This window comes from Macaca mulatta, chromosome 8 (assembly GCF_049350105.2).
Source record: "Macaca mulatta isolate MMU2019108-1 chromosome 8, T2T-MMU8v2.0, whole genome shotgun sequence".
Classification (NCBI taxonomy): Eukaryota; Metazoa; Chordata; class Mammalia; order Primates; family Cercopithecidae; genus Macaca; species Macaca mulatta.
The window spans coordinates 1,010,323-1,024,053 of record NC_133413.1 but is presented as its reverse complement, the minus strand read 5'-3'; the positions used below and the strand labels follow the sequence as shown (position 1 = coordinate 1,024,053).

The window sequence follows — 13,731 nt, the reverse complement described above, 5'->3', positions numbered from 1 at the left end:
AGTACCATCCTTCCTTATTTGTAACTTCTTCCTAGAATATACACAGTTTTGAGATTGCTCACCCACGCCCCTATGAGAAACAAGTACACCAACTAGAGGTTTTGTCTTCAGCCTTACAGCATCCTGTCAAAACACTGTTTTCCAAAGTTACTGATAGGTCAGCTAATTCCACATCCACTTCACTATGGTTACTGCAGCAGTCCCTAACCTTTTTGGCACCAAGGACCAGTTTCTTAGAAGACAGCTTCTCTACAGACTGGGGCGGGGAGCGGGGGATGGTTCTGGGATGAAATTGTGCCACCTCAGATCATCAGGCATTAGTTAGAGTCTCATAAGGAGTGAGTGCGCAATCTGGATCATTCACATGCACAGTTCACAACAGGGTTCATGCTCCTATGAGAATCTAATGCTGCTGCTGACCTGACAGGAGGCAGAGCTCAGCCAGTAATGCTTGCCTGCCCTCTGCTCACCTCCTGCTCCGTGGCCCAGTTCCTAACAGGCTACGGACTGGTACCGACCCGTGGCCTGGGGGTTGGGGACCCCTGGATTATGGGGTAAGTTTGCAATACCATTTGATTCATCTGTCACAGTTTGTATCATTTGGGCACTCCCCCCAATAACACACACACACACAAACATCCTTGTTGATTTTAGTGAAATTCTGTGGTGCACAGTTCCATGGGTTTTGACAGGTGCACAGTCAAATCTAACACAGTCCCATCACTCCCCAAACTGCCTCTCACTCTCTTTGTAATCGACTCCTTTTCCCCAACTCTTAACCCCTGGCAACCATTGATTTGTTCTTCTTCCTTACGGTTGTGCTTTTTCTACAGCATCCTTTAAATAGAATCATACAGTATGGAGGCCTTTTATGTTTGGTTTCTTTCACTAAGTAAAACGAATTTAAGATTCATCCATGTTGTGTGAATCAACAGTTTGTTCCTTTTGACCGCTGACTGGTATTCTGTTGTAGAGATGTTACCACAATTTGTTTATTCATTCACCGGTTGAAGGACATCTGGTTTTGAGTGTTGGCAACTACTGAATAAAACTCTATTAACAGTCACATGCAGGTTTTGTGTGAGCATGAATTTTCACTTACCTTGGGTAACACCTAGGAGTGAGACTGCTGGGTTCTAAGGCAGTGTAACATAGTAAGAAGCTGCTACACTGTTTTCCAGAGCAGCTGTGCCATTCTGCATTCCCAGTAGCAGGGCTGGAGAGCATATTCCTGCTAGCACTTGGCACTGTCCTTGCCAGCACTGGGATGCTTTGTAGGTTGTTCTTTCATCTTAGCTACTGATGTAGGCCTGTGCTGGTACCTTATGAGGAAGGTGCACAGCCTTCCAAATCACCTGGGCCCACTGTGGCAGTCTCATTCCCCAGAACATACTGTTACATTTCTAGCTGGTCAGCTGCTTGCCCCAAATGGTACTGTGGCCTCAGGCTAGCTGCAGTGTTTATCTTCTGGATTGCTTGCATTTGTTTCCCTAACAATAAATTATGTTGGGCATCACGTGCTTATTTTTCTCTGCTTATTTGCATGGGCTTCTTTGCAATCCATGCAAGTCATCTGGTGAAGTATAGGTTCACCAAACCTACTGCCCAATTTTTTACTGGGTTGTTTTCTTATTGTTGAGTTCTAAGTGTTTTTTATGTGTTCTGAATACTAACTCTTTGTCAGATATGTGACTTACAAATGTTTTCTCTGAGAGCAGAATTTTAAAATTTTAATAAAATGCAAATATAGATTTTTTTTCTTTTATAGATTGTGCTTTTGGTATGATATCCAAAAAACTCTGCCCAAGATAATGCAGACTTTCTTTTGGGTTTCTTCCCTAAGTTCTACAGTTTTTGCATTCTACATTTAGATATATGATCCATTTTGAGTACATTTTTGTATAAACTGTGACCTGTATAGGTCAATTTTTTTTCTCTTTTTTTTTTTGCATATACGCATCTAGTCTTCCAGCACCATTTGTTGACAAGATTACATTTTCTCTATGGAATATATTAAGAGATGCCTTTACACCTCTGTCAAAAATAAACCAACCACTTTTGTATGGACTTATCTGGGGTTCTCTATTCTCCACTGACCTGTGTATCTCTCTTTTCACCAACACCACATACCACTCTCTTGATTGTGGTGATTTTATATTTTATAGTAAATCTTGTTCTTTTTTCTTTTTCTTTTTTTTTTGAGATGGAGTTTTGCTCTTGTTGCCTAGGCTGGAGTGCAACGACAGGATCTCTGCTCACTGCAACCTCCGCCTACCAGGTTCAAGTGATTCTCCTGACTCGGCTTCCTGAGTAGCTAGGATTACAGGCACCTGTCACCATGCCCGGCTAATTTTTTTTTTTTTTTTTTTGTAATTTTAGTAGAGACAGGGTTTCACCATGTTGGCCGGGCTGGTCTTGAACTCCTGACCTCAGGTAATCTGCCGCCTTGGCCTCCCAAAGTGCTGGGATTACAGGCCTGAGCCACGGCACCTGGCCATCGCTCTGCCTTTCTAATGATGACTTTAGATACGGAGTTTTTAATATGTAGAAGTTCATCTTTTTTTTTCTTTCACAGTTTGTGGTTTTTGTGTGTAAGCAATCTGCCTACTCTACATTGTGAAAATATCCTGTTTTCTTCTTAAAACTTTACAGTTTTAGCTTTTACAGTTCATTCTACAATCCATCTAAAATTAATGCTATATCCACAATAAGAGTTAGTAGTAGAGGTTCATTTTTCCTCACATGTTTATCCAGTTGAAAAATCCTTCCCTTCCCAATTGAACTATGTTGGTTGCAAAAGCTTTGCTTTCTCCGGTTGTTGCACTGTGCATCCTAGTGTTTTGTAAACTATTCTTATCTTCTCAATTTTTTATAAGTGTAAACAGAGAAAATATAATTTCTTTTAAAGGGTTCTCTTACTTAATAAAGAAATAGGCTAGGTACAGTGGCTCACGCCTATAATCCCAGCACTTTGGAAGGCCAAGGCCGGTGGATCACCTGAGGTCAGGAGATCAAGACCATCCTGGCCAACATGGTGAAACCTGTATCTACTAAAAATACAAAAATTAGCCGAGTGTGGTGGTGAGTGCCTGTAGTCCCAGCTACTCAGGAGGCTGAGGCAGCAGAATTGCTTGAACCCGGGAGGCGGAGGTTGCAGTGAGCAGAGCATGCCACTGCACTCCAGCCTGGGTGACAGAGCGAGAGTCTACCCGCCTCCAAAAAAAAAAAAAAAAAAAAAAAAGAACCAACAACGAAAGAAAGAAAAGAAAAGGAATAAAATGTCTAATGTTTTTCGCCCACCAAACTAGCTAAAGTAATTACAAAGACAAGGCTGCTGTAAACATCTTGTGCACTGTCCCCAAAAAGCAGATGGCATGGAGCAGACAGCATCTTTAGATGAAGACATACATGCAGCCACACAAGGCACACAGATGCATTTCAGCCATTATTCCCTCATAATGAAACCCTCCCCTTGTGCAGTGTGTAACTTGCACTGACACACACACATCTTGGGTGAAGTGCGAAGTAATGGGAATTTGTGTACACTACTATTCAGAGTATAAACTCGTGCAAAATTACAGAAAGTAATGTGGCAATACTAGAATTTTAAATACACAATTCTATTAGGAACTTAGATTTCATAAATACTCACACAAGTGTGCAAAAAGATATTCACAGATGACCCATGCTATACCATTAGAAATAATGAAAAGTGGCCGGGCGCGGTGGCTCACGCCTGTAATCCCAGCACTTTAGGAGGCCGAGGCGGGTGATCACGAGGTCAGGAGATTGAGACCATCCTGGCTAACACGGTGAAACCCCGTCTCTGCTAAAAATACAAAAAATTAGCCGGGCGTGGTGGTGGGCGCCTGTAGCCCCAGCTACTCAAGAGGCTGAGGCAGGAGAATGGCATGAACCTGGGAGGCGGAGCTTGCAGTGAGCCGAGATAGCGCCACTGCACTCCAGCCTGGGCGACAGAGTGAGATTCCGTCTCAAAAAAAAAAAAAAAGAAATAATGAAAAGTGGGAAATAGCCAAAATGTTGTCACTGGAAGCTTGGACAAATAATTTATGGTATACCTAAACAATGAAATGCCATCATTATAATGAATGAGGAACTCAACATGCACTGACATGGAACAACTTTCAGGAAATACAAGTGGCAGAAAAGGACGAACATGCAATGCATTAGGAGAACATGGTGACACCACCTCACTGGAAAGGGAAAGAGGTGCATGACCTGTGACCCTGCAGTTCTGTTTCTAGGCACAGACCCAGGGACCCTGGGCAAGACAATGCGGATTTACAGGTTATTTCAGTTAATGGAACTCTACCTTCCAGCTGCTCAGGCCAAAGCGTTAGTCTCACCCTCAACCCTCTTAGTGCACCATACACATTCCATGTGTCAGTTCCACCTGCAGAATACACCAAGGATTTGAGCCCTTCCTCACCCACCACCTCCTTTCTCTCCAAGCCATGATCATTCCCCATGGGGGTTAACCCAAGCCTCTTAAGAACTGGTCCACTTGCTTCTGTCCTGCCTCTTGGAAGTCTGTTTTTAACACAGTAGCCAGAATAATCCTGTTAAAGCATAGGCCTGAACAAATCACTCCTCTGCTCAAAACCCTGATTCCCCACTTCACTCAGAAAAGCCCTAGTCCTTACCACGACAACAGCTACTTCACAGCTGGGACCCAGTAAGGCTGGGATCTTGTCTCCTACTGGCCCCGCTTCCGGGCTCCCCTCCTCAATGCTGGAACCCTGCTCTCCCTGAATATGACAGACGATGTACTCCTGCCTTGAGGACTTTGCACTTTTTCTTTCCCTGCTGGGGAGGCCCTGCCCTCAGACATCCATTCAACCTGTTCTCATTGCCTAAGTTTCCTTCCACAGAAGCCTTCTTAGAGGCCACTCCCTGTAGATTTTCCTCCAACACCACCCGTCCTTAGCATTTCTTATCTCCCACATATTACCACACTCGCTACACTATGGAACTCATCTTGTCCATTGCCTATCGGTTTCACCAGAATGCAAGCTCCATCAGACATGGGTTTTTACGTTTCATTTATCGCTGTATCCTGACACCATAGCACATAGTAAATCCTTAATACATTTGGACTAAACAGGTGTAACAGTACGTGTAATAACAAGACCAGAGACATCTCTAAGTCTGGCTCCTGGGTAGATTTTATCTGCCAACAAAGGAGTAGAGGTAGGACTCTGGCCCATTCCATTTCTAAGGAAACCCTTTCTGGAGGGGGGGGAAAGCTGTGTCCTTCCCATCCAGAGCAGAGCAAAGCCACTACCCCTCACGTAGGAAAAATACCTAGGACTCTACCCCTGGGGGTAATCAACAGGCAAAGGGCAACACACTTACTGTTCCCTGTGAGATAATTAACGAAAATGAGCCTCTGTTCAGGTGTTCTGGACAAAAAATAAAGATTCAGGATAAAGTTAATAAAGATGAAAATTTTAAAGCAACTTAAGGTTCTGAGAAGAAGTCTGATGGCTCTGGATTTCCTGGTGACACAAGAGATCTGGTTGTTTTGGAAAGATGGGGAAGGAGGTGTGTAGGGAGCCAAACATCAGAGGAGAGTGAAGGAGGTTTGAAATATTGGTGACACAGAGGGGAGTAGAGCAGGCCAACCAAGCAAACACAGTGGGGCTGTGGGCCGCATGGAGGCCCTACAGGCACATAGCAGATGACCAAGAAACATCAGTTTACAGAGTGAGTGGAAGAATAAATGAGTGAGCAAGTGAAAAGAGCAAATCAACGAGTGGGTGAACAAGGAGGAGCAAGCAATGGGAGAATAAATTCAGGAGAAAGCAAGTGAGTGAATGGATGATGTCCCCGCTGTGTTCTCTGGTTGGAATCTTCTTTCTTACATTTATTAGCTGCTCATGTGTTGGTTCATTCAGGGTTGGGAATATGCCATTTGAGTGTGTTTTTTAAAAAAAGACTGGGATGGAGTTTAGGGTATTGGCAAGAGTGTTACTGAAACAATGGATCATGGAATATAAGCTGGACAAAAGGAGACATGAAAAAAAGATGGATAGGATAGAAAAAATAAGTCAACAGTTGAGGTGGTAGTCAGAAAATCTGGAAGGTGAGAAGATTATGCTTAAGGACTGGGATGCCCAAATTCATGGGTTTGGACCATGGGAGTGGGTGGCTGAGACAGAGAAGAGGAGAGAAGGAGATGCTAGGAACATAGAGGACAGTACCAAGGCCAGAGACTGTGAGTCCCACAGGTGGACACTGAAACCACCAGGCAACAGCAGGGATTGGGGTGGAGAAAATGACTGTAATTCTTTGCAGACTCTGACATCTGGTGAGCATGACCATGCAGGGGGTGACTGTGCAGAACAGGATCTGAGCTAGAAAAAGGGAACTTCACCCTTCACGTTCTATGCTTTGGGACACATGAATTTTTTGGTGTTTTTCATTTACAATGAGCACATGTTGCTTTATAACTGACAAAACCCACAAATTTGGGGAAGAGATAATATTAAAGTCAGAGACAACAGTTTACGATCCAGAGAAAATCATTAATTTAAGAAGCACTAACAACAAATACTGCTTGAAACAGTTATTGCTGAGTCCAACACTGAAATTAATTTTCTTTTTCTTTCCTGTCACTAAAGAAAGGCTATAAGGAAGGTCATCTGGATTTTTGCTGAAACCTGTAACAATACTCTAAACATCCTAAGGGGAAAATGTCAATGTGCTAACAAGGATATTTACTTAAATGGATACAGGATGTCTCCTCTCCAAGGTACAGTGGCTTTTGAGCCCAGTACATACTTCAAGGGCTAGAAGATCTCCTGAATTCTCTATCCCTCATGGTAACCACAGACTAGGTTCACATTCTCATAAGGGAACCAAAAATGTAGCTTCTTCTATCTTGTTTCCTTGGGGGATGCACAATTTAAAAATGCTTTTTACAGAATTCCATTATCTTGGGATATCCTGGGAACTACTAGAGTTGTAGATAATTTTGGTAGAACCTTAAATTTATGATGGCTCCCATTGCCAAGCCCACTGAGAACCAAATTACCAAAATAAATGTTAAGACATTCAAATTTGAATAGAAAATATAATGTTTTATGAGGTATAAATAAAAATAATGTAATAAAAATGATTTAGTAAATTCAACGCAAAGACCCCAGAAGCACCTCTGCCAAAACTGAGCTGAATGTGTTACATTTGACTACACACTCCCTTGTCAAATGTCAACTTCACAAAAGACAAGGAACAACTTCTTATATATCCACAACAATGCCTCTAGTTATACTGAAATAACAATAGGCAATTACAGTGCCCATAACAACACTGAACGCTGACGGAAAAAGTTAGAAATTCTTAAACATATATAGTATTTAGACACTCTTCTTCAATATCTTTCCTTTATAGGAATCATACAATTTCTGTCGTCAAACATAAAACTGAGTGGCAGCAACACCACGCTGGAGAAAAGACCCAGCCAGATTATTTACTTACATTTCCCCAGCTGAACCTTCAGAGTCCTTCTCAGGGCCACCCTTTTGGCTTATCCACTCAATCTGTGACTCACTCTTTTACTGATCCTGACCCTCTGTCCAGCTGTGTAGACATCACCAAAGGCAGCACTCAACATTTCTCACCTGTCTACTGAAACCCTTAACTGGCTGTCCTCTCTTCAATCTGGATCCCAGCCGACCTACCATCTATTCTGAATCAACAGCCTAATAAAAGGCTTCCTTAGCTCAGGTTCAAGATGAATCCTCTGTCCACCAAACTATGCTTAAACCTCAGTAATATCATGAATGTTGTTTGAAAGAGCAGCTTAATCAAGGATTCAGAGTATGAACTGGCTGGCTGCCCCCAGATCAACCATGTTGAATTGCTTAATTTCTTACCAATGTTATCTAAACTTTTAATACTAAAATGAGTTGAAAAGCAAGCAGAAGGATGGATACTAAAGGCCTTCTATTTTCATGCACATTCACAAAAAAGAAAATTAACAAAGTTAGGTAGAATCTTGATTACCTAAATTATTTTTACTATAGTTCTTTTTCTACATTTAGAAAGTCCACCTTAAATCAAAGAATCGGAAGTACTATGTTTCTCAAAGACATGTGGGGGAAAGAGAAGGCCATTTATGTAGTGATTTTAAATGGTGGTTACATATGGTCTTTCTTATCTTTTTAAAATCTATTTTAGGTTCAAAGTTAAATGTTTTTTCCTTCCAGAGAAAGGATTATATCTACTGCAGTTTCAGGTCACCAATAGCCTCTACCCACAGGTTTGATTTGCATTTTGGTAGGAACGAACAGAAGTCAGAGGAAGATGAACAAGACGGCAGAGTAGGAAACGGGGGGTCCCAGTACCGCAAAGCAACTAGGTGGGGTAAAGGGTGGTGCTGACTAGTTCTCGCTCACTGTGCCCCACAGGCGGCAGCCAGGGTTGCTGTCATAAAGCCTTTTTGCTCAAGGATGCTTGTGTTAACAGCAGCCATTGGTCAAAGGGGTGGATCTGAAGGTAAGTTTGGGGGAAGGGGAAAGGGAGACAGAGGGGTAGCAAGTTATGCAGAGAAAACATATCTCGACTGTATTCTCCAATTCTGTGTGTGCAGAGTAAAAAAAAAAACAATTCTCAGACATTTAAAATGTGTTTGAGATGATGGGAAAAAGAACACATGAGGGAAAAAACAAATTCCCACAAATTCCTTACTGTAGATGCAGCAGTAACACTGTACTTCAAGCATTACAGCTTTTTTTTAAACTGACATTCTGTAATATATCTCCCCATACTAAAATCCACATTTAATAGTGGCTATTGGGAGTAAATGTGAGACACCTAACATTTCTAGATATAGTCAACCACCTTTAAATTTTTAAAAAATTGCCATAAAAATTGTAAGATAGTAAAAATGACCTAGAAAATTCATAACTGTATAACATTATGCAATACCAACAGCATAATTACAAGTCTTAAATAAGTTTTACAGCTATCAACATTAAATAATATAAGTTTAACATATTATGTGTTATCCTCACAAAAACTAAAATAGAAAAATTAATTTCTGCTTCAAATACTGCAAAAGCCAGTCTCTGGTCTAAAGTTACTCAACTTCTGTCAGAAAAACATATGGCCCACCAAGTACACAGTTGATAATTACCCAAATGTAAAATAATATACAATAAATGACTAGACTCATGACATTCCAGGGAGGCTATCTCAACACCTTCCTAGCCCTCCAAATTCTCAAACACTACTGTGGTAGGCACTGCAGTCATCATACTATACCCACCTACCCTGGTTCTGTGCTCATGCAGTCTCTGGTTTTTACCTGGACACATGGCTGGGCCACAACCCCCAGCCTCCCTTGCACTAGTGCTCTAGCCAATAAGGTATGGGCAATAATGCAATGCATGTAACTTTTGGATTGTGCCACTGAAGCACAGGTTGCGTGTCTACCCTTCGGCCCGAGCACAAATGTGGCAGGTAATAAACACACCATTTTGGACCACGCAGGTAAGACCGCACTCTTGGGATGGCAGAGCAACAAGACAGACTGTGCTTGGCCCCTTGACAACGTTACGAGCAAAGTCATCATGCCAACTCAGGTTTTTAAGGGAGAAAAACTGATGTGTCTTGTGTAAGTCACTATTATTACATCTCTGATATATGCCACCAAAACTGTATATTTTAATTTCCTCAGGTTCCTCAGCTATAATGTGGGGTTAATAATACCTCTCTCCCAGATTACCGTGAGAATTAAATGTTTTAAATTAAAAAAAAAGAAAAAAGCATCTATGTATGAATATTAGGCAATCTACTAGCCTCATTTTTTAGCTAAATAACTTGTTTCTTCACACCAGCCTTCTGGGTGGGCAAGTGTCAAAAGTTATGGAGCTTTGCAGGGACTTGAAAAATAGGTAAGACCATACATGCTAAATTGTCAAATGACTGGTTCTGCTCAGCTGTAACTTACATGCTGTGACTGATGTTACAATGGTTATTCTCTCTTTCAAGTTTCTGACTACAGGATTCACATCTCTTCCAGCCATCTTCTGTCTTAATCCAACTCCATCCAGGAGATCTCCAGTCCTGACCCAAAAATGGCATAGTTCTCCTATAAAAAAGTTAATTTATGTTAAAAAGTATATATAATGCACAAGTTTCTTTTCACTTAGAACATTTATTCATTAACTTTAAAGATTAAAGTTCTTAACATTTAAATAGCTGCTCATTAATTAAATGTTGGCTGGACAGTAGTGACAGTGACAATAACATAGTACTTTGATTGTACTAAAGTGATAAAATGGGGTAAGTAAAGGTTTTACTAGCCTAACACTGCATATGCCATGAAAGGTTTACCAGAGGTGACATCCAAGCTCATACCTGAAAAACAAGCAGGGGTCAGTGAGTGTGGAATAAGGAATATAATCCCAAACAAGTATTCTCTCTTTGCCAGAAGTTGGGAGCAACCGAAAATGAAATGTACTCATGTTCAGCAACTCCAAGTAGTTCAGTTTGGTTGAAGCTTACAATAGATGAGAGCGAGCAGGCCAGAATTAAGGATGGAGAAGTCATTTAAAGCCTGATCAAGTCAGAGGAGCTGGACACTATTCTGAGGGCAATGAGGGGCCAAAAAAGGGATGTAAGCAGGTAAGTGATTCAATTAGATTTGTGGCTTACAAAGAACTCAGTATCACACTGGGAGAACGTATGGGGTGAGGGTCACCTGGAGGAAAGGAGTTAGGACTGGAGGCTTCTGAATGTTGGCCTTTAAAAGGTGAGAGTGTACAGTGGCAGAAGAAACAGAAGAGCAGAGACTGCAGAAACATTTAGGAGACAGAGTCAAACAGCACTCGACGACTGGCTGGAAACGTGAGGAGGAAATCAAGGAAGTTATCTAGATTTTGTTTTGTAGCTTCTGGTTCTGGGATAAGGCACACAGAAAGAACAGCAGGGTTTTATTAGGGGAGGAGAAATAAGGGATATTAATTTCAGCTTTGGACATGCCTGTTCAGTCTGAAATACTAGACTCCAGGTATAAAAATTATTACTTAAAAAATGATGCAACTTTGTGATTGACTTCATGAAGTTCATGATTTGATAAGAGCAAGACCTCGAATGCTAGTTCTTCCCATTGACTCGATTTCTGCTCCTCTTGGTCAGTGGTTTACAACTACTGCTGTGCATGAACATCACAGGAAGCTTTTTAAACATTCAAGTGCTTAGTCTCATCCTGGTCCAGTTAAATGTGAATATTTGGGGGTGAAGGCTAAGTTTAAGTAGTTTTTAAAGGTCCACAGATGATTCTCATACACAGTGAGACTGTGCATGAGGCTAAAAACCACCTCAGATGTTCACACTGCTGACTGAAAATGTCACATCCCAGAAAGGCTCCCTGACTCCCTGTCCAAACAGCACCCTTCTGCTGCCTCAACACCACCCCTACCAGCCTAAGCCATTATCTATTGCCTTCATAGTTGTAAGGGCTGTCTGAAAAGATCAATGTGTTTATTATCTGTTTTCCTCCAAGAAAATGCAATGTCTCGTTCAGTTCTGTATTTCATTACCTTGAACAATGCCAGGAATACAACAGGAGCTCAGTAAGTATTTACTGAATGAATAAATATATAGATCCATGGTTCAGAAGAGTTAGACTGGAGAGAGAGGAAAATCATGAACATTTAGATACTAATCAAAACCACACAAACAATATCACAGAATATGTAGAGAGGGAAATCAAGAGAGAAAAGAAAAAAAAAAAACCCTAAGAAATATCACCATTTAAGGGACCAGCAGATAAAAGCCAAGTAGGAAAACTGAAAAGGAAGAGACAAAAAGGTACAGGGAGAAGCAGGAAGTCAGGAGAAAAATGTATTTCAAGAAAGAAATGATCGACAGAAACGAAAATGTTATAAAAAAGCCAAGCATGGCAAGAGTTGAAAATATACGTTGAATTTAGCTACAGAAAGGTAGCTGAATTACTCAAGCAAAAGTGGTTCCTGTAATGTGTTATTTTAATTTCATGTCCCGAACAGACTTAAGGGTATTTCATAATGTAGAATATTTATATCATAGAGAATAATGTAGAATATTTACGTCATGGAGAATAAATGAGAGATGAACATCTCCAAACACCACCTCCCAGCTATATCTAGTATAATAAACAAAGAACCAACTATTAAAAGGGCACTTATACAATCCTAGAAGATACAAAAAAAAAAAAGAGGAAGGAAATTACATAGACTTCAACAATATTCCTGGATCAACCACAAATGCTTAATTCTTGACTGGTGTAGGAAATGTATGATGAAGTAATTATTCTTTACATGAAGAAAATCTCAAACCTTGTTAAACTCACTTATAGTCAAAACATATCTTTTTCAGTCACATAATGATTTAAATTCTTGCTTTAGAAAATACTTTAAATATTCCTTAAATTTCAGCACGATTTTGATAAACTGTCTCACAGATCTGCTTCACAACTACTGAACATCCTAAAATGCAAAACTCAATGGCCACGTTCAGTCAACCTAGAGTTATCTAAAACCGTCTCTAATAGCATACAGCTGATTTTATGATTTTCAAGAACATTCCCACCAAAGGCAGCAAAGACCATGAAGTAGCAGATAACTGTTTGAAGTAGCACCTTGAGTCTCATAAAACACATACAACAGAAAACGGCTGCCAGAACATCTCTGATAATTATTATCTCTCAATATCAGCTTGAAACTGTGGATTCAGAAATCTATGTTTAAAAAAAACCAAGTGGCCGGGCGCGGTGGCTCACGCCTGTAATCCCAGCACTTTGGGAGGCCGAGGCAGGCGGATCACAAGGTCAGGAGATCGAGACCACGGTGAAATCCCGTTTCTACTAAAAACACAAAAAAAAAAATTAGCCGGGGGCGGTGGCGGGCGCCTGTAGTCCTAGCTACTCAGGAGGCTGAGGCAGGAGAATGGCGTGAACCCGGGAGGTGGAGCTTGCAGTGAGCCGAGATTGCGCCACTGCACTCCAGCCTGGGCGACAGAGCGAGACTCTGTCTCAAAAAAAAAAAAAAAACCAAGTGGATAATCCTGGAAAATATTGCTAACAGACCAAATACAGGATTACTTCAATGACAAACATTTGAGCACCAACTAAATGTTACTATGCTAGGTGTTCCTGCCCTCAAAAGTGTGCAATTTAGCTAAGGAACTAAAAAAGAACAATAGCAAAACACACACAAATTCCATACAAATGTAATATAATAAAGTATGTTTATGTGTAGATATGTGCGTGTGCATGTATACATACATACACATTATGTCCACAATCTTGTAACTTGTGGTAAAGAGAGAATAACTAAATTTGAGCAGAAAGCAAATCAGTTGGGAAAGCTCTGACGAGAAACTAGGACTTGATCTTCGCCCTAAAGTATGGTTAGATCTTAAATGAATGGAGAAGCAAGGCAAAAAATATCAATCATGGGAATGGTGGGTGAATAAGTATAAAGGTCAAAATGTGTGCCATGATTTGAGAAAAATAAGCAGAAAAGATTGCATAAAATGGAGAAAGTTCACGGGAGGACTGGTACATAAGCTGCAAAAATGACTAGAAGCCAGATCATAGAAGAATATCAAAGAATATCAAAGGTGTTTAGACCTTATTCTGTAAGTAATCAAAAGTTTTTCAGCAACAGATTAGTGAGCAGTGTTGTTTTGAGAATAAAAATTTTCTAGGGCTTGTAGGAC

The 13,731-nt window shown here is 40.8% G+C and overlaps 1 protein-coding gene across 11 annotated transcripts in view; it reads right to left on the bottom strand.

The window, feature by feature from the left end:
* FBXO25 (F-box protein 25) overlaps positions 1–13,731 on the bottom strand; it is a 67,114-nt gene that overhangs the window by 50,504 nt on the left and 2,879 nt on the right. For all 11 annotated transcript variants that reach the window (XM_077942708.1, XM_077942709.1, XM_015144664.3 and 8 more), the window contains 1 exon segment: positions 9,977–10,117. In XM_077942708.1, the coding sequence (XP_077798834.1) occupies positions 9,977–10,110 (134 nt within the window). In that variant the 5' untranslated portion in view covers positions 10,111–10,117.